Source organism: Chiloscyllium plagiosum, unplaced genomic scaffold, assembly GCF_037043375.1.
Source record: "Chiloscyllium plagiosum isolate Xiang-an unplaced genomic scaffold, Cpla_swu_hap1 HiC_scaffold_1, whole genome shotgun sequence".
Classification (NCBI taxonomy): domain Eukaryota; kingdom Metazoa; phylum Chordata; class Chondrichthyes; order Orectolobiformes; family Hemiscylliidae; genus Chiloscyllium; species Chiloscyllium plagiosum.
This window is the reverse complement of record NW_028270139.1, coordinates 5712475-5736831: the sequence shown is the minus strand read 5'-3', so window position 1 is coordinate 5736831 and position 24357 is coordinate 5712475. Positions and strand designations below refer to the sequence as shown.

Sequence of the window (24357 nt, the reverse complement as noted above, 5' to 3'; positions counted from 1 at the left end):
AACTTTCTGCTTTCTATTATCAACCCATCCTTCTTCCTTACTGGTACGTTACCACAACCCATGAGCCTTACTTTGTGTATTTTGCCTTTTGTGTGGTACCTTGTGAAAATTCTAAAGGTAGTGCATCCAGTGGCTCCATTCATTCAGCTTATTAGTTGCATGCTTGAAAAACTGTAATCAATTTGTCAAATGTGACACTTATCTATCATAAAATCATTTTGATTCTGTCTGTTCGTACTGTGATTCTCTAAGTACAGAGTTAAAACCTCCTTAATGATACATGCCAGCATTTTCCAATTACTGCTAATTGGTTTGTATGAGCTGAAAATGTGTTGCTGGAAAAGCGCAGCAGGTCAGGCAGCATCCAAGGAGCAGGAGAATCGACGTTTCGGGCATGAGCCCTTCTTCAGGAATGAGGAATGTGTGTCCAGCAGGCTAAGATAAAAGGTAGGGAGGAGGGACTTGGGGGAGGGGCGTTGGAAATGCGATAGGTGGAAAGAGGTTAAGGTGAGGGTGATAAGGTGAGGGTGATAGGCCGGAGTGGGGGTGGGCGCGGAGAGGTCAGGAAGAAGATTGCAGGTTAGGAAGGTGGTGCTGAGTTCGAGGGTTGGGACTGAGACAAGGTGGGGGGAGGGGAAATGAGGAAACTGGAGAAATCTGAGTTCATCCCTTGTGGTTGGAGGGTTCCTAGGCGGAAGATGAGGCGCTCTTCCTCCAGCTGTCGTGTTGGTATGGTCTGGCGATGGAGGAGTCCAAGGACCTGCATGTCCTTGGTGGAGTGGGAGGGGGAGTTGAAGTGTTGAGCCACGGGGCGGTTGGGTTGGTTGGTGCGGGTGTCCCAGAGGTGTTCTCTGAAACGTTCCCCAAGTAGGCGGCCTGTCACCCCAATATAGAGGAGGCCATATCGGGTGCAGCGGATGCAGTAAATGATGTGTGTGGAGGTGCAGGTGAATTTGTGACGGATATGGAAGGATCCCTTGGGGCCTTGGAGGGAAGTGAGGGGGGAAGGTGTGGGCGCAAGTTTTGCATTTCTTGCGGTTGCAGGGGAAGGTGCCAGGAGTGGAGGTTGGGTTGGTGGGGGGTGTGGACCTGATGAGGGAGTCACGGAGGGAGTGGTCTTTTTGGAACGCTGATAGGGGTTTCCTCATTTCCCCTCCCCCCACCTTGTCTCAGTCCCAACCCTCAAACTCAGCACCACCTTCCTAACCTGCAATCTTCTTCCTGACCTCTCCGCTCCCACCCCCACTCCGGCCTATCACCCTCACCTTCTCACACTCACCTTAACCTCCTTCCATCTATCGCATTTCCAATGCCCCTCCCCAAGTCCCTCCTCCCTACCTTTTATCTTAGCCTGCTTGGCACACTTTCCTCATTCTTGAAGAAGGGCTCATTCCCGAAATGTCGATTCTCCTGCTCCTTGGATGCTGCCAGACCTGCTGTGCTTTTCCAGCAACACATTTTCAGCTCTGATCTCCAGCATCTGCAGTCCTCACTTTCTCGTAATTGGTTTGTATGTCAACTTTCTCTCATATTCCTGGTTAGTGGCAAATTTCCAATCCATTAATTTAGAAAATTTTAGAAAATTGTAACCAGTGACTACTGACTCTGCAATTGCTTCTTCCAAGTCTTTACAATTTAGACAATCTGGGAGCCTGGAGATTTGGTAATTTTCAATGCCTAAAGATAATTCAAAAAGATTCTACAAATACATTAAGATCAGGAGAGCAACTGGTGAGAGAGAGAGTAGGACCCGTTAAAGATCAACAAGATCATCGTTGTGTTGAACCTCCAGAGATGAGAGGTATTAAATAAATATTTTGCATCAGTCGATAAAGGAATAGAGGCTAGAAAATTCAGGGAAATTTAATATTGATGTATTGAAAATTGTTCACAGTATAGAAGACGAAGTGCTGGAGGTCTTAGAAACATAAAGGTAAATAAATCTCCAGGACCTGATCAAGTGTATTCCAGGATGTGGAAAATTAGGGAGGAAATTGCAGGGCCCCCAGCAGAAACACTGGAGGACTGGAGTGTAGCTAATGTTGTGCCATTGGTTAAGAAAGGCTGTAAGGAGAAGCCTGGGAATTATAGACTTCTAAGACTGACATCGGTGGTAGGTAAGTTGTTGGAGGTGATTCTGACAGATAGGATTTCCATCTATTTGGAAAGGCAAGGATTGATTAGGGATAATCAGCATGGTTTCATGCGAGGAAAATCATGCCTCATAACTTTTGGTTGAGTTGAGTATTTTTAAAGTGAAATAACCAAAACAATTGAGGGCAGTGCAGTTGACATTTGTTTACTTGGACTTCAATAAAGCCTTTGACAAGATTCTGGTGTAGTTGACTAAGTTAGATCACATGGGATTCAGGGTGAGCCAGTTGAACAAAAAATTAGCTTAACTGTAGGAAACAGAGGATGATGGTGGAGGGTTGTTTTCTGGATTGGAGGCTTGTGTTCCACAGGGATCGGTACTGGGTCCACTTTTGTTGGTCATTTATACAACTGATTTGGATGAGAATATAGGAGGCATGGTGAGTCAGTTTGCAGATGACACCAACATTGGTGGTAAAGTCGTCAGTGAAGAATGTTACCTAAGATTATAAAGAGATCTTGATCAGTTGGGTCAATGGACTGATGAGTGGCAGTTGAAGTTTAATTTGGATAAATGTGAGGTATTGCATTTTGGTAGAACAAACAAGGACAAGACTTAATAGTAGGGTCCTGGGTAGTGTTGTCAAACAGAGGACTAAGGACTCAGGTACATAATTCTTTGAAATTAGTATCACAGGTAGACAGGGTGGTTAAGAAAGCATTTTGCACATTTGTCTTAATTGCTCCTTTTCCCTATGATGAGGGAGTTTGAAACAAAGGGGTGTATTTTTTAGGTGAGAGGAGAAAGATTTTAAAAAAGGACATGTGGGCAATTTTTTTTGCACAGAGTGGTTTGTGTGTGGAATGAACTTGCAGAGAAACTCGTGGATGCAGGTACAGATGCACTGTTTAAAAGTCATTTGGTCAAGTTTGTTATTTGGAAAGGTTTGGAGGGTTATGGGCCAAGTGCAGGCAGGTGGGACTAGTTTAGCTTTGGAATATGGTCAGCATGGACTGGTTGGACCGAAGGTCTGTTTCTATGGATGTAGGTTTGCTCGCTGAGCTGGAAGGTTCATTTCCAGATGTTTTGTCACCCTCCTAGGTAACATCTTCAGTGGGCCTGTATCATGTTCATGTATCATGGTGACTAGTTTTCAGTCTGTTTGTCCGATGTAGTGTTTGTTACAGTTCTTGCACGGTATTTTGTAAATGACATTAGTTTTCCTCCTTGTCTGTATCGGGTCTTTCAAGTTCATTACCTGCTGATTTATTGTGTTGGTGGGCTACCATGATGCCAAGGGGTCTGAGTAGTCTGGCAGTCATTTCCGAGATGTCTTTGATGTAGGGGAGAGTGGCTAGGGTTTCTGGACATGTTTTGTCTGCTCGTTTGGGTTTGTTGCTGAGATATCGGTGGAGTGTTTTCATTGGGTACCCATTCTTTTTGAAGAGGAGGAAAACAACAACAAACTGCCATTCCTAGATGTCGCAGTAGAGCGAACAGCCAATGGGGAACTTCAAACCAGCGTATACAGGAAAACAACACATACTGACCAAATATTGAACTACAGAGCAATCATCCCAACACCCACAAATGAAGCTGCATCAGAACATTATTTCAACGAGTCAACACACTGCAGCACAGAGGAACTATGCAGAGCAGAGGAAAATCACCCATACAATGTATTCAAAAAGAATGGGTACCCAATGAACTGCTAATAGTGGTAACATCGACTTTTTAGATTAGATTAGATTCCCTACAGTGTGAAAATAGGCCCTTCGGCCCAACAAGCCCACACTGACCCTCCGAAGAGTAACCTGCCCAGCCCCATTTCCCTCTGACTACTGCACCTAACACTCTGGGCAATTTAGCATGGCCAATCCACCTGACCTGCACATCTTTGGACTGCGGGAGGAAACCGGAGCACCCGGAGGAAACCCACGCAGACATGTGGAGAATGTGCAAACTCCACACAGACAGTCGCCCGAAGGTGGAATTGAACCCGGGTCCCCGGTGCTGTGAGGCAGCAGTGCTAACCACAGAGCCACCGTGTTTTAAAAAATTCTCAAGGTCAAGGACCAGGCTCGCAGGAAAGTAGTCTGACACAGAACAAACAGCCAAGAGGCGAGTCTGCTAGAATATAAGTGTTTTATTCCCCGCAGTGTCCCCACAACCAGTCTCGTACTTACAACGGGTCTGGCTTATACTCACTCTACATGTTACCAAAACTGGGAGCCGTCAGTTCTTGTAGAGCGGTTGCCAACAACCCACGCTCGGCGGTTAAACGTAACCCCGGAGCAGACTCTACCGAACTGGAGACTTCTCCAGCTGATATACCCTTTTCCAGATATAAACATTCATGTGAACAGCAGAGCAAGGCTAAAAAACACATTCCATTCTGGTTACATACAGATAAGAAGATTCATACGGGAAGGTGTATAACAAGATTCACACGGGACTAAGCGACACCTTCCATTTTCGGTTAGATTCACACATGTATTGGGACACAATTTTAACCCTTTCACCACATTCCACTGCTTGGCCCAATACATGTGTTGCATAATGATTCACACATGTATTGGGACATAATTTTACACCACATTCCACTGCTTGACCCAATACATGTGTTACATTATGCCCATATGTATTCTTTCTAACAAGCGCCTACGTACACGCCAAATATACAAGCAAGTCAGGACATTACAGCATGTTAAAATCACCAGGACCGCTACCAGGATCGACAAGGGTGGGAACAGGAATGTCCCCGCAGTGGAGGACATACCACTCAATATGTCCCACCAATGATGAGCTGACTCCACGTCCACTACACGGGCAGCATGTACTACCTCCTGTCCATGTATAAAGGTAGACACCGTAACCTTGGTGACATTGGTTTGATGCTTTCGTAATATCTGCTTAAGCTCCTCGGATCGGTCCAATGCTCGCTTAAACCGATCCAGGGAAATGTTCCAGGGATTCCTCAGCACTTTCCACTGCACCTTGGTAAAGTGGCGAGCACTGCTATAAGTGGTCAACAAATAGGTGTGATTCTGCCAGTGCCACTGATAGACATTTGAGAGGCATCCCGAGAACGGTGCTGAGGGAAGCATAGGATGTGGATTATTGGTAGCCACACAGAGCGTGTGTGGCCCAATCTGCCACATCATGTCCCTTGGAGCCTCAACAGTCCATTCGCACAGGGCCGTTCCCTTAGTCAAGCAAGGGTCCCGATACCTGTCCATCAGTAGGCAAGTTTTCCCCTGATCAGTCTGTTCACAAGCGGACAGATCATAGGTAATATTGGTATCTGGGCTAAACCACTGTCCCCTTGTCTTCAGAAAATAATATCCAGAAGATGTAATCACTGGTAATACATAATATCGACAGACCGTAACAGTGTGGGTTACATTCATGGTAACAAAGTATCCGTTACACATAGTTGCGTTACACCATGTTCGCTCTGGATGGGTTATCATCCACAATTTCTCAGATACATTCCATATTCCCCTCCACGCCTGTACATTGGGGGATGTTACCACACGCAAAAAGCGTTCTTTCTGTATTTGAGCATGCAACATTTGAATATGACAGGCAGTCCAATTTAACTGAGCCGTAATGTTCTCAAACAGTTCCTGAGTGGCGCCCCAGACATCCAGTTCCCATTGCAGAGATCGTATCATTATTTCAGCTGTCTCTCCTTGAGTCATCATTACGGATGGCATCCACCTTCCAATAGTATGTAGTCCTTGTGAGGTGGCCTGTCCCGTGTTAGATAATTTAGTACGGGTTACCTCAGAGTCAATGGCATTCGAGATACCCATAACAGTTCCTGCGCCTCCCAGCAGGGTGTCGTACCACGCTCGTCGCCGCCTCTTGGTATGACACTCGGGTATGAGGGGCAACTGTACCCGCCAATGAACATCAGTGTGCAGTACCGCCCGGGCCATCTGTTGACAAGTTGACATAATAGGGGCCAACTGTGTTCGATGCGACCGCACGCCCCCCGTGGCACCCCTCTTCGGTGCTGGCCCGCCCCGCGTGGGGTTTAATAACGCCTCAGACGGGGCGTTCGTCGAGGGCAGTACCATTATTAACCACATGAATCGATGACGATTCCGAATATCGGTGGCATTGCGCAGCCACAGATCTTCCCCCCGAGCTGTGACGCTCCAATGGGTCCCCGTTGTCCCGCATGTCTGGGTGCGTCGGTCCCACAAACACGTCTTGACTTGGGCATTTACCACCAGGGTGCAATTAGGCGGTATGAACGATATGTCATATTTTTCCCCATCCCGGCGCATGTAGCACTGTGCACACGTGTACAATTGACAGTCGCTGGTGAGAGTCAGAACAACGCACTGCTGACCGGGTTCACATGTAAAATTGTCCTGCGTCCGTCGCTGGCTACTGGCCTCCCACCGCACCTCATGGCGGGCGACCGGTACCAGCGTCCAGGCCGTGATACCGATGCCCTGGAGTGGCCATCCGATCGCGAACATCGCCAATAGGAGTCGCAATCCCCATGACCACCCCATGTTCAAGGCGGAGGGTCAGCCTGCGGGTGCATAGCAATTACAACATTATTTAGGTCTCACGTAAGTAGCACTGGTTCGCCGGGACGTTTGCCCAGGTCGGGTCTCCGGGGTACATAATGGTGACCAGACTGTCCTTCCCCTGTGCTATGATTTCGGCCGGCCTGGGGGGGCCGGTCGTCTGGTGCACCCATACCTTGGCCCCCTTAGTGTCAGTAGACCCAAATCCCCCCGTCCCACGCTCAGTAACCGTAACGGGAGCTCCCATCTCTTCCACCGTTGTAAGGTTACATGGCTTAATGACCAATTGCGCTATTCTGTCCCCCTTCTGTATCACGTAAGGTTCAGCGGTGATGTTGACCAGGATCACCCCCAACTCCCCTTGGTAGTCTGCGTCAATTACGCCTGCCATCACATCAATCCCCTTTAGTGACAGTCCCGACCGCGGGAGGATATGCCCATAGGTTCCAGGGGGACAAATCAACCCTAACCCGGTCTTAATCACCGTAGGTTTCTGTTGGATCAAAGTCTGGGCAGTTAGTGCTCGTAGGTCCAGTCCAGCCGAAGCCGGCGTGGCCCTTACGGGAATATCAGCTTCCTCAGCGAACTTCCACATTTTAATAGGCTGAGTCTTTGGGGTATCACATACTCGTATCATCCTATTCAAGGGTGTTACCCCATTTCCTAATGGGCGGTTATTAATTTGTTTCACCACCCGAATTAGTTGCTTCCTCCAACCCGTTAAGTCATTGCAACCTCCTGCTTTTCGTAGTGAGGACTTCAGAAGCCCATTCATTCGTTCTATAAGTCCCGCAGCTTGTGGGTGATAGGGTACATGATAAACCCATTCCACGTGGTTATCGTGACACCACTGCTTTACCGCCCTTCCTGTGAAATGGGAGCCATTGTCACTCTGGACCTGTATGGGCAATCCATAAAATTGTTCAATCAAATCTAAACATCGCAAGGTAGCCTGTTGATTGTTGTGACGACAGGGATGGGCTACCAAAACCCCAGACATAGTGTCCACAGCTGTACATATGTGGTTACATCCTTGTGAGGAGGGTAAGGGACCCACAAAGTCCATTTGCCAGCTCTGTCCCGGACCATCCCCCCGATGGATATGTCCCATCATGTGTTGGGGCACTCCCTGCCGCTGATGTTGACACTGCTCACACTGGTTTACTGCAGTCTTAACATCATCTACCATAAGATCTATTCCTCGGTCTCGAGCCCAGTGCAAGGTTCCTTGCACTCCCCAGTGCCCAGCCTTAAGGTGTGCCCATCTAGCTAGGTCCACTGAGGTGCCCCTTTGCACCATCATGGTTCGGACGATACCATCCACATATCGGTTATGTAGAGCTTCCACATCATTTCGAGAGGTATGGGCATCTACGTGGGTGATGTATATGACCAGGTATTGAGCTTTCTCCCATATATCTTCCCATAACTGTTTACCCCACACTTCCCTATTCTGGATCATCCACTGATTGGCCTGCCAAGTTGGCATCCATTGTGTCATGCCGTTAACCACTGACCACGAGTCAGAGAACAAACAAACTCCCATGACCCCTGCTTGCATGACTACCATATGCACTGCCTTTAATTCTGCCCACTGACTACTTTTTCCCTCCCCTAATTCTTCTAGGGTGGTGCCTTGTTTTGGGTTAAAGGCGGCAGCTTTCCATCTACGCTGTCCCGCTTTCCATTGGGCTGACCCATCTACGAACCAAGCCGTGGCTTGTTCATCCGGGGTCAGTTCATCATACCGTTTTCCCATCTTAACGGGTGATTCCTTGTATTCAATCACCTCAAACCGTTTTTCCCCTTCCTCAGGGGCCTCCGCCACTTGCTCATGTAGGACTGACACTCCTTTCTGTCCAGTCCGCACTCTCTCCGACACATACCATTTCCATTTAATGATGCTGCTCTCTTGGGCAGTTCCTATTCGGTGGGTAGTGGGGTCACTAAGTACCCACGGAAGAATAGGGATAACTGTTCTCATGATCACTTCATGTCCAATGGTCAGGGCTTCGGTTTCCACCAAGCCCCAGTAGCATGCTAATAACTGTTTCTCAAAGGGGGTATACCGTTCCCCTGCCGGGGGTAATTTTCGAGACCAAAATCCCAGTGGCTTACGGGTCCTTTCCTGTTTTTGCCATAAGCTCCAATTGGCATAATCCCCCTGTGCTGAGACTTGCAGTTCTACAGGTCCTGACTGTATCTTTCCCAAGGATACAGCTTGCTGTATCGCTTGCTTGGCCATTTCAAATGCAGTTTGATGGACCTCCGTCCATTCGAACGCTGCCTTTTTCCTCGTAACTCGATACAAAGGTTTTAAAATTTGTCCTAAATGGGGAATATGCTGTCTCCAGAATCCGAATAACCCAATAAATTGCTGCACGTCCTTCTGGGTGTGAGGGACGGCAAAGACCTGAATCTTATTTTTAGCTTTCGCAGTGATTTCCCTTTCCCCCTTGTTCCACACGATTCCTAAGAATTTTACCGTTTGTGAGGGACCCTGGATTTTGGCTGGGTTGATCTCCCACCCATATCCTCGCATATGTTGAACCAGTTGGTCCAGCAATTCCTGAACCTGCTTCTGACTTGTCCCCTGTATCATCATATCGTCAATATAGTGCGAGATCATCACTTCGTCAGGCACTTTAAAGGCAGCCAAGTGTTCTGCAACTATCCGGTGGCAGATAGTAGGGCTATGCAGATATCCTTGGGGCAGTCGTGTGAACGTGAATTGTCTACCCTCCCAAGTGAATGCGAACTGTTCCTGCCTATCTTCGGGAATAGGAATTGTGAAGAAGGCATTAGCCAAATCAATTACTCCGTACCACACCCCTGGATGATGTTGGATTCGTCCTGTAATAGTGACGGCATCCGGGACCGCTGCCGTCAAGGCCGGAGTGTGACGGTTTAGTTGCCGATAATCTACCGTCATCCGCCATGACCCATCGGCTTTATGTACGGGCCATAAGGGGTTATTCCACGCCGTGGTGCATGTCCTAAGCACTCCCGCTTCCAAATAATCCTTAATTGTGGCGGATATTTCTTTATGTCCGCCGGGAATCCTATACTGTCTAAGACTTATTTCGCGATCGGCGATCGGGATGGGGAAGGGGTCCATCTTAACCTTTCCCACTAACACCGTCCTACAGCGCAAAGCCATTTTCGTGATTCCAAATTCAAACTTCCCTTGTTGGAGGTGAAGTGTTAAACCGGCCAGAATGTCCATTCCCAGGATCCATTCTCTAACCGGTGTAATGATAATTGAATAAGTTTTAATGGGCATTGTACCTATCTTTAGGGGCAATTGTACTGTTCTTCCTTCAATCAGATTACCTCCCAGCCCAACCAGCGTGACTGGGGTTCCTTTAAACTTATGGGGCGTCCCATAGATTAAGGTGGCCTCCGCCCCTGTGTCCACTAGAGCCATAACGGTTTGGACGGATTTGCGCCAATAGATAGTCAATGATACATGAGGTCGAATGTCGTCTGCTGACCATTGGCTCGTTCGTGGGCAAACCCTTGGGGCTTGGCCCGATTCCTATTGTTCCTCCCATTCATCTTCCCCAGACAGCACTGGGTAAAGACGTTTGCCTCGCCCTTCTTTGTTCTTGCCTTTCTTACTAGGTTTCCGGCCACGCCTATCCACTTTATAACACTCTCGGAGGGGAGGCCGTACCTCCTCCTCCTCCTCGTCCTCCGAGGATTCCCACCGCTGGGAAGTGGAAGTTCTACCCCTTCGAGGCTCATTAACAACCGGACCCCGTGTCTGACATTTTTGTGTTAGTAATTCCACTAGGTCTTCCATAGTGGGTCGGGACTCCGTCTCTACCCGGGACACCTTCAGTCCCTTTCGTCTGCATAAGTCTTTTAATTCCGGTGTAGGTAGGCCATCAATCTCCGATGCTGGGACCTGCGCCCGTATCAAAGCTTGCCACAAAGCACGCCGTGAGGGGCCTTGGTTACTTCCTTGATTAGGGTTTACTTTTCCCCCTGCCCGAGCCTCAGGGCGACGCCCCTCCGTGCCCCCCTGAGAAGCACGGGTTGTGGGTCCCCAATCCCCCAAACCACCCATCTCCCTCATCATACTACGGGCATCTCCTAGGGTTTCTCCCCGTCCACTCAACATTATGGTTAATAACAGTGGTTTATAATGGGGGGGGGCAGTCTTCACTAGATGGTCTCTAGTCTGTCTACTAACATTTGTGTTATCTACCTCGTCCAGCACTCCCAGCAACAGGGCATCCCGCACACACAAACGGGTTAGCCTCTGAACCCCTTCCTTAATCGTTGTCCAAGTTCCTTCCAAGGGGGGCCAATCGGACGGGAAGGGATACTGTTCGGCCACTGCCCTGGCATACATCCCAAATAGGGTCCCCATACTGCGATCTATTACCATATCCTTGGCTTGGTTGCGGTACCCCAGGTCTATGGCAGCATCCTTTGCTAATCCACCAAACTTGGGAGCATCCTGATAGTCTACCTGCACTTGTTGCCCCCCTTCCTCGAGGAGCCGAATTAGCCATAGCTCTAACGGCTCCCCAGGATTACGTCGGGTTTTCTGGGTGATAAACAGCACCTCATCGGTAGTGAAGTCTTCCGTTAATTCAGAGAATTCTGCGGGAGGCTGAGCCCGCGGTAATTCATGCATAATTGCCTCCCCTTGTTCATTCCGTATAGGGTTTCCTTCCTCATCTAACATTACCTCCCGTTGCACTGGGAGACGTCTCTGAACCTGCTTTCTCCTAACCACTGGTTTAGCTTGGAGTACGGGTGGGTCCTCTTCGTACTGATCATCTAAATCTCCCCAAATGTTCCCATCCCAATGATCGATATCCCACCGATCCCCGTTATTTAACTGGGCTACAAACGCCCGTACTTGTACCGGGTCCGGGGTTCGAGGGACCTTCCTTTTCTCTTTCCGTTTCTTAGCAGATAAATACATAATAGTTCGTCCTGCTAGTTCAGTTAATGCTGTCAATTCAGCTTTTAACTTCATAATTTCCTGCCTCAACATAGAGGCATCTCCCGAACTGAGTCCCTGCTCATGTTTCAGGAGGGCTAATTCTGCTTCAGCTTTTTGGCGCTTGTCTGACTGTTGTCTACAAGCCGCCGCACAGGCCCACATCCTCCGCTGTACCCCAGGCAATGGGTTCTTCGGCAGGACTGGGATCCTCTCAAGGGTGGACAGCAGCGACCCTGGGGTTCCTACGCCCTCGGCCTCCCAGTCCTCCGGTCGCCCCCCACCATTTCTCAAACAAACTGCCACGCCATGCCACGGCCCATGCCATCCCGGGACGGTCAGGACCTCCACAGTTTGTTCCTCTGGTTTCTTAGCCTTTTTCCAAAACATTGTTCTGTATCAAAATCTTTCCTCAATTGCGATTGATCCTGCCGGCTACGCCAAAATGTTTTAAAAAATTCTCAAGGTCAAGGACCAGGCTCGCAGGAAAGTAGTCTGACACAGAACAAACAGCCAAGAGGCGAGTCTGCTAGAATATAAGTGTTTTATTCCCCGCAGTGTCCCCACAACCAGTCTCGTACTTACAACGGGTCTGGCTTATACTCACTCTACATGTTACCAAAACTGGGAGCCGTCAGTTCTTGTAGAGCGGTTGCCAACAACCCACGCTCGGCGGTTAAACGTAACCCCGGAGCAGACTCTACCGAACTGGAGACTTCTCCAGCTGATATACCCTTTTCCAGATATAAACATTCATGTGAACAGCAGAGCAAGGCTAAAAAACACATTCCATTCTGGTTACATACAGATAAGAAGATTCATACGGGAAGGTGTATAACAAGATTCACACGGGACTAAGCGACACCTTCCATTTTCGGTTAGATTCACACATGTATTGGGACACAATTTTAACCCTTTCACCACACACCGTGCCGCCATTAACATTTTAAAACATTCTGTCATGCAACATGTGCACGGTACTTATTGCCCATCGCTAACTGGTTGAGTAAATCAGAACATGACAAACTCCAATTGTGAAGCACAGCAGTCCATCTGTTGCAGATACTCCCAGACTGCTGTTAGGAAGAGAGTTCCAGGACTTTGACTCAGTGACAGTGAAGTGATGGCAATATATTTCCAGGGGACATGCATACCAAATTGCGGTAAGGATGCTCTAGGAGTTGAGCAGGGGCATAGGCAGGACAAACTCAACATTTTGTTTTGATCATTAAGTGCCATGGGCTTTATCACAGTTGGTGATTTATCACCTCCTTGACAGTTCTCAGAGGTATAAGGCTTTTTGACTCTGTTCCCTGTGACTGATTGTGACCTTGTCTTGCAAGAGACTTGAACGACTATGAATGATATTAGTGTACTATTGTTTTGAGAAGATTAGTATCTCAAGTCGAGGTTCAGGTTGTAAGTTTGCTCACTGAGCTGCCAGGTTTGTTTTCAGATGTTTCATCACCATGTGAGCGAACATCATCAGTCTGGAGGCTCACTGGTGTTACCTCTCGTCGTGACAAACCTACCAGCTCAGCGAGCAAACTTATAACGTGAAGGGTACTACATTCTTGGTGCTGCGCCTGCTGGAACTGAAAATCTGTGGGTGCGGAGAGTAATAAATTTTGTTTGTGCGTGTTGGTAAGATGGAATCTTATGTACATGACCTGACTAGGGACTGTTGATGAGTGAGTGATGGGATGTGTGACATATTGAGCAGCCTGAGGAATTGTGGAGCAGTGGTACGCAACTAATGATGTTGATCACACATAAGATCATTGAACAACTTACTACATGACTGTTGTGTTCTCTTTGAGCATTTCTTGAGGGACTCTTCACCCCGTGGAGAGATGGCCTGTATCTTCCTGTTGATATCCACGGTTAAGACCCCCAACCCTGCACCTACATATATCGAAGGCATGTCTTTTCCCTGATACTCCATTTATTTGATTTTTGCTTGTAGCCAACTGCAATACTGACAATCAACAGTATCATCGTTCTGCTGTGTGCACCTTTCCTGTGCAAGCTCCAGCCAGACTTTGAGATGCAGGAGAGCTGGAACATGTGCTTCTGCATTACTTTTGGGCAGCACAGTGGCTCAGTGGTTAGCACTTCTGCCTCACAGAGCCAGGGACCCAGGTTCGATCCCAGCCTTGGGCGACTATCTGTGTGAGTTTGCACATTCTTCCCGTGTCTGCGTGAGTTTCCTCTGGGTGCGCTGGTTTCCTCCCATAATTCAAAGATGTGCAGGTCAGGTGAATTGGCCATGCTAAATTGCCCATAGTGTTAGGTGCGTTAGTCAGAGGGAAATGGGTCTGGGTGGGTCACTCTTCAGAGGGCCACTGTGGACTTGTTGGGCTGAAGGACCTGTTTCCACACTTTAGGGAATCTAATCTAAAATAATCTTCTAGGCTCCCTGTTGAGCATTACTTATCTAACTATTTCTATTAATGAGTTCTGGGTTATTTATTCTACTGCTACTTCATCCCCTCTGAATAAAAGAAATGCCAGGGCCTGTGTGTTTTGCAGGCCTGTCTAGCTGTCAAGTATGAGAGAATTGCTGGTAGTTATGAACACAGATTACCTGTACAGAGTGACGTTAATGTGTCCTGGGAGTTCACAGAGTACTTATGCAAAATGACAGTGTGTCCTGAGAGCTGCAATTTCCAAACTGATTGGCCTTCATTGTTCACTTGACAGTAATAGTCGTGAGCTCAGTCTGCAGATGATACAGACTAAAGCAAATAATGTGGGAGGCATAAAACCAGTATGAGGTTTGGTAGACAATTAACAAGTGAAATTTAGGAAAGGAAGGGGATGGTCTATATTGATAAATGATAAAAGAAAGTGACTGCGGAAGGCTAAGTAACTGGTGTAGAGTGGCAAGGAGATACTGAAATAAAGCAATATAACTGGTTACGTTGCTAAGTGTAGCAGCTCGAGTAGGCCTTTGGCAAGGTAGCGACGTATCAGAATTCCAGTTGAGATGTACAAGAAGGAAAAACAAGGAGATCATGTTAAACTTCGATGGGACCCTGTTCAGAAAATATGTGAAATGAATACTTACATCATTCTGCATAAATGTCATTCAGTTGTCATTCACTAGCTGTTTTACTCTCCAGAGATGTTGTCTAACCTTCTGCGTATTTCCAGTATTTTCTGTTTGTACTTCGGATGTTTGGCATCAGTAGTATGAATTGTGTCAGCTTAAAAACACAAAATACTGGAAATACACAGGCGGTCAGTCAGCATATGTGGAAAGAGAAACGGGGTAGACTCAGATACGTCATGTCATGAGAACTGAGATAAATTAAGGACTGTAATAGATTTTCAGCCTGTGAAAGGGAGGATGGGAAACAAACAAACAAAAAGATATGCGATAGGATGGAAGTCAGGTGACATTAAATGACAAAATTATTTTCAGTACAGAGCCAAAGCGAGTGAAAATGGCAGAAATAAAGAAATTGTATACTGGCTGCAGGAGGCAGGAACAGCAGAATAAGGAGCAGCAGCTCTCTGAATAAAACTAAAAACTGTGGAAAAAGTAAAAAAGAATAACAATTTGGGGAGAAGGGTTATGCTCTGAAAATGTTGGACTCCATGTTGAGTCTGGAAGACCGTAAAATTGAACTATGAAGTGCGCTTCCTCAAGTTTATGTTGAATCTCATTGTAAGAGGCGGAGGTCAACTCAAGGTGAGAAGTGAAGAATTAAAATGACCAGCAACTGAAAGCTCAGGGTCACGCTTGAGGACTGAATGGTAATATTTTGTGCAGCAATCGTGTAATCTGCATTTTGTCTCCGCAGTGTAGGCTAGACAGTATTCTAAGCAGCAGACATGAAAGAAGTACATGTAAATTGCTGATCACTTGGAAGGGGTATTTGTGGCCTCCGACAGTGAGAAGGAAGAATATGAAATGATAGGTGTTCATTTATTGTGCTTACATGAAAGAGTTGGAGGTTTTGAGGGTAACTGAGAAGTGGACTAGAAGATTGTGGAGGGAACCATTTCTGTGGAAGGTTAAAGGAGGGAACGATGTGTTTCATGGTGGCAAAAATGATGAACTATGATCGATAGAATGTCCTGGGGTATCAAGATGAAGACAAGGGAAGGAAAAGGTGGGACCAGAATTCGGGGAAGGGGATAGACGTTGTGAAGAACCAGTCAACTGTGGGGAGAATCCTTAGTTAAGGATGATGTATCAGAATAGATGCAACAGAGTTGGAGAAACTGGAGGAATGGAATTAAGTCTTAGGAAGCAAGTTTTGAGAATGTGTAGTCGAGGTAGCTTTGGGAATTAAAGGGCTTACAATGAATATTCATTTACAACCTATCCCAGAAATGGAGAAATCATGGAAGGGAAGGAACGTCTGGGAGAAAGTCCATGTGACGGTGAGAGAAAATGGAAATTGGAAGTCAGATGAAGGTTTTGGTTTTGGTTTTGAGCAATTGCAGTAAGCAGTGCCACTACAGTCATTACTGTTCCATGAAAAGATTAAGGATGTCCTGAGTTGGACGGGAACAAGGAATGTTTTGTATATGCAATAAAAGGGAGGTGGTGATACTCAGTGACCTATTCTGTTTGGAGAAGTGAGTGAAATTAAAGGGGAAGTTGCTCAACGTGAGAAAAGATTCAGCCAGGCGGAGGAGGATGACGTTGGATGGAAGCTGATGGACCGAGCCTCAAAGGGCAGAGCTTTTGAACATGTCTGTCCTAGGCCCATGCTTTTGTTTCCACCCCTTGCCCTCCTCCCCAAGCTATGACAGTAGCTTCTTGTGCCCTCATCCTCCACCGCTCCAGTTTCATGTTTAACATGCCATTCTCTGTCATTTCTGCCACTTCCAGAGTGATGTCCCCATCAAACAGATCTGAAGGCATGGCTTGAGCCACAAGAGTGAAGGTCTCAGCATGTATCCAGGAAATACTGATGTCTTGTTGGAGCTGAGTCTCCACGGTAGTTGCCACCTCGTCATTTCTCACTAATTTGGAGCCCCCCAAAACACTCAAACTTAATACTGTCAAGGACCAAACATTTGCTCTTAATTAACATCCACCATCATTTAAACTTTGTTTCCTTCACCACTGATGCACAGTGGCAGCAGTGTGTGACATCTGTACAGTCCATCTTCAGCAGCTCATTCCAAACTTGCAGCCTTTAACTCCTGGAAGGACAAGGGTGACAGATGTAAGGGGACACCACCTGTAAGTTCTCTCCAAGCCACCCATCATCCTGGACTGGAACTGTTACTTCACTGTTGGGTCAAAATCCTGAACTCCCTCCTGAACAGCATTTTAGGTGTCCCTGTACCCTATGGGCTACAACAGTTTAAGAAGACAGTTCACTTTCTCAGGGGGAAAGTAAGAAATGGTGACTTAATCAGTGATCTCCACATCCCATGATGGAAAACAAAAAAAAAATGAAGTTCTAAAATCACACTGTGATCATTTTTAGTTGTATTAAGCAGTTTAACCTGACAATCTCCCTGATCCTAATTTTGAGAAAAGAAAACTACTGGGGTGAGTAATTAATCACTGACCTACTCAGCTAATTCAGAACTCTGGACCTCAGTGCTTCAGCCTCCCTTTCTCACTCCTTGTCTCAGACCATTCCTGTCTTGTGAAAGCAGAACAGCACTTCTTCCCTCATAATGCCAGATTTCTACATGACGTTCTGAGTTAAGTACTCTGGATAAGCTGTATTCCATTGAGCTGGCCTCCATGCTATTCAACAAATATATACTTAACGAGCATCACATGGTTAAACTGTTTGTTGTGATGTCATTCATGTTATTAATTTAACCTTTTAAACAACATTTGTAAATTATACCTTGTGACCATTCCCATAGCTATTTTTGGCCAGACTTTATGAAGAGGATGAACTGCTATATTCTACAGAAAGATCAATCTGCTTCACATTTTAGAGTATTTCACTAGTTTTCTTCTAAAGAGTTCTTATTGTATCAAGTTACTGATGTAAAAATGCCATAATATTTCCTATAATGACACTTTTGTTTAGTGAAAGCAATGGGATATAACTGTCTATTTTAATGAGCACCCAATAGTTATGGTAAAGTTAAAATCAGAAATACAATCCTTCGGAAAGTGAATCTATGCTTTACAAGGGCATCTTTTCTTTTCAAACAGGAGAAAGCTATGTTTGTGCATCCAATGAGCCATTTCGGAAAGTAGACTATGCGAAGAATGTTAATCCAAACTGGTCAGTCAATATCAAAGCAGGAACATCCCGCTCTCTCTCATCACTGACATCAAGAGGTGAAGGAAGAGAATCCAAGGATTTTATCAGGCCCAAACTGGTGACTGTTATCCGCAGTGGTGTAAAACCACGGAAAGCTGTGAGGATTCTTCTCAATAAGAAGACAGCGCATTCATTCGAGCAGGTGTTAAATGACATTACAGACGCCATCAAGTTAGATTCTGGAGCAGTCAGAAGGCTATACACACTTGATGGAAAGCAGGTACGAAATGCTCTGATCTAACTCCTTGATCATACAACATTTACAGAGAGTAAGAGTACATATTTGTACAGGTACCATGGTTAAACTTTGTAACACCATGTCTGCCATGTTGTCTGAATTTCTAGCTGTTTCTTATGGTACAATCTGTTATGTTTTGTCAAGGCTGAACGCAATTTCTAACACCTTTTTAATTAATTTGTATGTGGCATCAAAATGAACCTTAACCTGACATATTCATTCTGATGTTTTCATGAGAAGTTTTGGTGTGCAGATGCAGGTTTGATAACCTTCTTGTTCGCATATATTAAAATTCTTTTAACTTGGCTATGTGAAGGTCAGTTGAGGTAACTCTCTCCTTGTACTATTCAGAGAGTCATAGAGATGTACAGCACAGAAACAGACCCTTTGGTCCAACTTGTCCATGCCAACCAGATATCCCAACCTGATCTAGTCCCATTTGCCAGTACCTGGCCCATACCCCTCCAAACCCTTCCTATTTATATACCCATCCAGATGCCTTTTAAATGTTGTAATTGTATCAGCCTCCACCACTTCCTCTGGCAGCTCATTCCATACCCATACCACTCTCTGAGTGAAAACGTTGCCCCTTAGGATCCGTTTATATCTTTCCCATCTCACCCTAAAACTATGCCCTCTAGGTCTGGAATCCCTTACCCAGGAAAAGACTTTGTCTGTTTATCCTATCCATGCCCCTCATGATTTTATAAACCTCTCACTCCTCAGCCTCTGACGCTCCCAGGGAAAACAGCCCCAGCCTATTCAGCATCTCCCTATAATTCAGATCCTGTATTGAGTACAGGAGTTGGGAGGTCATGTTGTGGCTGTACAGGACACTGGTTAGGCCACTGTTGGAATATTGCGTGCAATTTTGGTCTCCTTCCTATCAGAAAGATGTTGTGCAACCTGAAAGGGTTCAGAAAAGATTTACAAGGATGTTGCCAGGGTTGGAGGATCTGAGCTACAGGGAGAGGCTGAACAGGCTGGGGCTGTTTTCCCTGGAGCATTGGAGGCTGAGGGTGAGGGGTGACCTTATAGAGGTTGACAAAATTATGAGGGGCATGGGGCATGGATAGGATAAATGGACAAAGTCTTTTTGCTGGGGTCAGGGAGTCCAGAACTAGAGGGCATAGGTTTAGGGTGAGAGGGGAAAGATATAAAAGAGACCTAAGGGGCAACTTTTTCACACAGAGGGTGGTACGTGTATGGAATGAGCTGCCAGATGATGTGGTGGAGGCTGGTACAATTGCAACATTTAAGAGGCATTTGGATGGGTATATGAATAGGAAGGGTTTGGAGGGATATGGACCGGGTGCTGGCAGGTGGGACTAGATTGGGTTGGGATATCTGGTTGGCATGGACGGGTTGGACCGAAGGGTCTGTTTCCATGCTGTACATGTCTATGACTCTGACTCTACTCAATACTCTGACCAATAAAGGAAAGCATACCAAACACCGCCTTCACTCCAATTTCAAGAAACTATGAACCTGGACTCCAAGGTCTCTTTGTTCAGCAACACTCCCTAGGACCTTACCATTAAGTGTATAAATCCTGCTCTGATTTGCTTTTCCAAAACATAGCACTTTGCATTTATCTAAATTAAACTCCATCCGCCAATCCTCAGCCCATTGACCTATCTCATCCGTTGTACTCTGAGGTCAAGTTTTTCGCTGTCCACTACACCACCTATTTGGTGTCACCTGCAAACTTATTAACTATACCTCCTATGTTCACATCCAAATCATTTATATAAATGATAAGAAGTAGAGGGCCCAGCACCGATCCTTGTGGCACACCACTGGTCACGGGCCTCCAGTTTGAAAAACAACCCTCCACCACCAGCCTCTGACTTTGACCTTCGAGCTATTTCTGTATCCAAACGTTTAATTCTCCCTGTGTTCCATGAGATCTAACCTTGCCAACCAGTCTCCCCTGGGGAACCTTATAGAATGTCTTACTGAAGTCCATATAGATCACAACTACTGCTCTGCCCTCATCAATCCTCTTTGTTACTTCTTCAAAGAAACTCAGTCAAGTTTGTGAGACATGATTTCCCACGCACAAAGCCATGTTGACTATCCCTAATCAGTCCTTGCCTTTCCAAATACATGTACATCCTGTCCCTCATGATTCTCTTCAACACCTTGCCCACTACGGACGTCAGGCTCACCGGTCTATAGTTCCCTGGCTTGTCTTTACCGCCTTCCTTAAATAATGGTCCCACGTTAGCCAACCTCCAGTCTTCTGGCACCTCACCTGTGACTATTGATGGTACAAATATCTCAGCAAGAGCCCCAGTAATCACTTCCCTAGCTTCCCACAAAGTTCTAGGGTATACCTGATCAGGTCCTGGGGATTTATCCACTTTTATGTGTTTCATGACATCCAGCACCACACCCTCTGTAACATGGACATTTTTCAAGGTGTCACCATCTATTTCCCCACATTCTATTTCTTCCATGTCCTTCTCCACAGTAAATACTGATGCAAAATATTAGTTTAGTATCTCCCCCATCTCCTGCAGCTCCACGCAAAGGCTGCCTTGCTGATCTTTGAGGGGCCCTATTCTCTCCCTAGTTACCCTTTTGACCTTAAAGTATTTGTAAAAAACTCTTTGGATTCTCCTTAATCCTATTTGCCAAAGCTATCTCATGTCCCCTTTTTGCCCTCCTGATTTCCCTCTGATTCCTTTGTATAAAATCTATCAAGAGCGGGTCTAGCCTCTTTTTTGAGATTTTGTCAAAGCTAAGTTGTAAAATTTATGGTTTACGATTTCAATGCAATTTCCGGTTGCTGAACATTTCTACTGAGATATGTTGTACTGAAGAGTTCTAACCTGTGTTTGGCATATTTTTGGGAGGCTTGGTTACGTGACATTTGATTCCATGACATTTGATCTCATGCCATCACTTATGCAATATGTAAGCACAGGACAACTGGCTGTGCAGAAATTGTCTGCACGTTGACGCCGTCTCCTGAGTTGTTGGGACCTGCATTTAATCCAGTAGATGTCTGCATAAACAGGAGGATTCTGAACTTTAATTGTACATTCTGTGTATCTCTGGTATCTTTTGTTTGTGGGTCAGTTTGTTGCAACCTGCATTTTTGCAACAGACACCTCTCCTGGCTTTTCTGGTCACAAATGTGAGGTGCAGCTAATCGAGGTGGGAGGAGAGCATCCCCACTGGTAGTTCAGTAGAATTCTACAACCTGGATGAGGAAGGCTTTTTTCTCAAAATTCACCTTCGTTTAAAGGCACCTCAAGGTGAAACCCCAGGTTCCAAGTATCCAGACAATGCCAATAGCACCTAAGTTGCCTGAACGAGTCCTGCCTTTGATGCTTGGACTTGATTAGAGATAGTGACTGAGTTGTGCTCCCAATTGCCAGTTGATCTTCGAATGACCTCAACTTTAATCCAATTGCTTTGTGCTAAGGTCAAAATACTTTGTTCACTCTACATGGTGGATCATACTTAACAAGGGAATTTAAAAAGATACCTTCTTAACAGTTGTTAGATTACACATTACACAGGAAGGGTTCAGAGGAGATTTAGTAGGATGTTGCCTAGGATGGAGGGAAGGGCTTATGACGCTGAGAGATTTGAGGCTGTTTTTCTTATGTAGAAGAAGGTTGAGCGGTGACTTAGTTGAGACATATCAGATATTCAGAGGGTTAAATAGGGTGGACAGTAAGAGCCTTTTTCCTCTGATGGTGGTGGCTAGCACGAGGGGATGTAGCTTTAAATTGAGGGGTGATGGATATAGGTCAGATGTCAGAGGTAGTTTCTTTACTCTGTAGTAGGGGTGTGGAATGCACTGCCTGCAACAGTAGTAGACTCACCAATTTAAGGGCATTTAAATGGTCATTGGATAAACATATGGACGTGAATGGAATAGTGGAGGTTGTTTGGCTCTCAGATTGGTTCCACAGGTCGGTGCAACATTGAGGGCCGAAGGGCTTGAACTGCGCTATAATGTTCTACTATATTTTTTTCTAAATCTCTTAGTGGTTGCTTTATGTTTTATAAAGTACAATCTTAAGACCACATGTATTTGCTAAGTATAGGAGGACTGTTATTTAAAAAATATCATTGGCTATTTTGGAGGGAAGCAGTTCAGTCTAACTTGCACCTCATATAATAGAGCTCCTTTGGCTTCCTTATTCTTCTTGAAACATAACACACAGAAAACTGGCGACAAGGGTAAAAACTGATTCAGGATCTATTGGGTGAATCCACTGATCCATCAAAAAGAAATGAACTAGAATCACAGTCCCCACTGCAGATCATGGAGGCTCTTCAGTAAAAAAGAAATCAAAAGCACAATTGCCGCACCAAAGTGAGCACTTGTTGTAAAGGAGTTCACCCCAGGGAAAAGGTGATCGGTGCGGAAGCAGCTTGTAATTTACCCCACCTGGGAAGGACACTGCGAGGGTTGAGTACCCTACCCGGAGGGAAATGTTTTGACTTCGGGGTATAGTCTCAGAGGAAAAAAGAACAGGCTACCTTAGAAACATCTTGTTTTAAATGGGCAAAAGTGAGATAAAGCAAGATAGTGCTAAAATTTTCATGGTACGTTGCTACACAGTTAATTCCACTTGCAAACACAAAGGGAGTAAGTTTTGCTCCATGGAACTGTATGATGAAAAATACCAAAAGCTGAAACTCCTACACTGGAAGATTCCCTTGCTTCACTCAAGCCAACAACTTGAAGCAGATATAGTCATCCTTGTGATCCTGAGTATTGAAGGGGAATTTTTTTACCATCCTGAGGCACTAGTTGCAGCCAGAGAAACTGCATTCCAAAACTTGGGAAGAAGTAATGGGAAGCCTGCAGAACTTGTTGGAAGGTTCAGATTCCACAAATGTAATCAGCATGTTGTTGCATCCATTTCCCAGTTTGTAGCAATTTTGAAAAAAAGTGAGCAGAATTTTATGAATTCGGAGACTGCTTAAATGATGCTATCAGAGACAGATTAGTTTGTGATTTAAGGTCCCCATAAGAGATTACTGATGGAAAGGAACCTAAACTTAATGAAAATACTAGGACTAGCAACCAAGGTGGTTGAATAGGTAAGCTCAAGTTTGAGAGTTCACGAAATGGTGGTTGAGAGACAAGCACCGATGCATACTCAAAACTGCCATCGGAATGGAAAATCTGGTCGCACAGCCGCAGACCTCTGGAATAGTCACGTTGTATGCAGAAGCTGTGGCAAAAGATTGGCAAATTGAACAGGTCTGCTAGAGGACAAACCATGTACAACATGCAGTGAAAATACAGAAACTCAAGAAAATCTACACGAATAGATAGAGTTTGAACTTTGCTCATGTTCCTTCAGTCTGAAGAGGAGTTGCTATGAACATAGTGGCTGTTGTTGGTGATACCAACCGATTGGGTCACTCCCTTACTAAATGGCAAATCAGAAAGAATGGACGTGGTCATCACATTAGTGTTACCTGAAAGTGTGTATCAGAATAGTTCAGTCACGTGAGATATTGTGTTATGAGATATCATGTTACAGGTTATCTTAACTCACTCACCAATGAGTTACCACTAACCACTAACTAAATGACTTGTCAGATTCTGAGCATGATCTATCACAAATTGTAATGAAGTATGCCATTGCTTATAATTTAGATCTGGGAAGCATGGGAACGATCTTTGTCAAATGGAAAACCAACGTTAAGAATTGAGCAAGATATTGTCAGGCTTGATCAGTGCCTTAGACAATCAGACCAAAGGTCGAGGTAGAACTAGGAAGGTTGATCAAGACAGGAGTCCTTGAACACTTAAATGTGAGTGATTGGGCACATCTATTGTACCAATAATGAAGACAGATGGATCAGTACACATCTGTGGTGATTTTAAGGTCATTATTAATGATGAATGATGTTTTTAGTAGTATCAGTTGCCTTTAATCGATGACCAATTTGCTGAACTAGCAGAAGGTCATTTTTAAGTAAACTGGAAATCTGCAGATCAATTTATCCTGAATTACAGAAATACTTGATTATGACATACACAATCACATTTGTACCTGCGTTGTTCCAATGTGCATTGGATCAGATTTTAAGTGGATTGGAAGGAGTCCACTATTACTTCGATAATATTTTATTCATGGGAAGAAATGAAAAAGCGCACCTCCACAATTTTTAGTTACTAAGCTGTAGAGACTTGATGGTTATGCCCTAAAGTGAGGGAAGACAAATTGAACTTTTTAAATTTTCCATTAAATATTTAGGTCACGTCATTG

The 24357-nt window shown here is 45.4% G+C and overlaps 1 protein-coding gene across 6 annotated transcripts in view; it reads left to right on the top strand.

The window, feature by feature from the left end:
• dclk2a (doublecortin-like kinase 2a) overlaps positions 1 to 24357 on the top strand; it is a 330873-nt gene that overhangs the window by 41611 nt on the left and 264905 nt on the right. For all 6 annotated transcript variants that reach the window (XM_043699555.2, XM_043699545.2, XM_043699574.2 and 3 more), the window contains exon 2: positions 17754 to 18085. In XM_043699555.2, coding sequence (XP_043555490.1) covers positions 17754 to 18085 — 332 coding nt within the window. The remainder of the gene's footprint in view (positions 1 to 17753; positions 18086 to 24357) is intronic.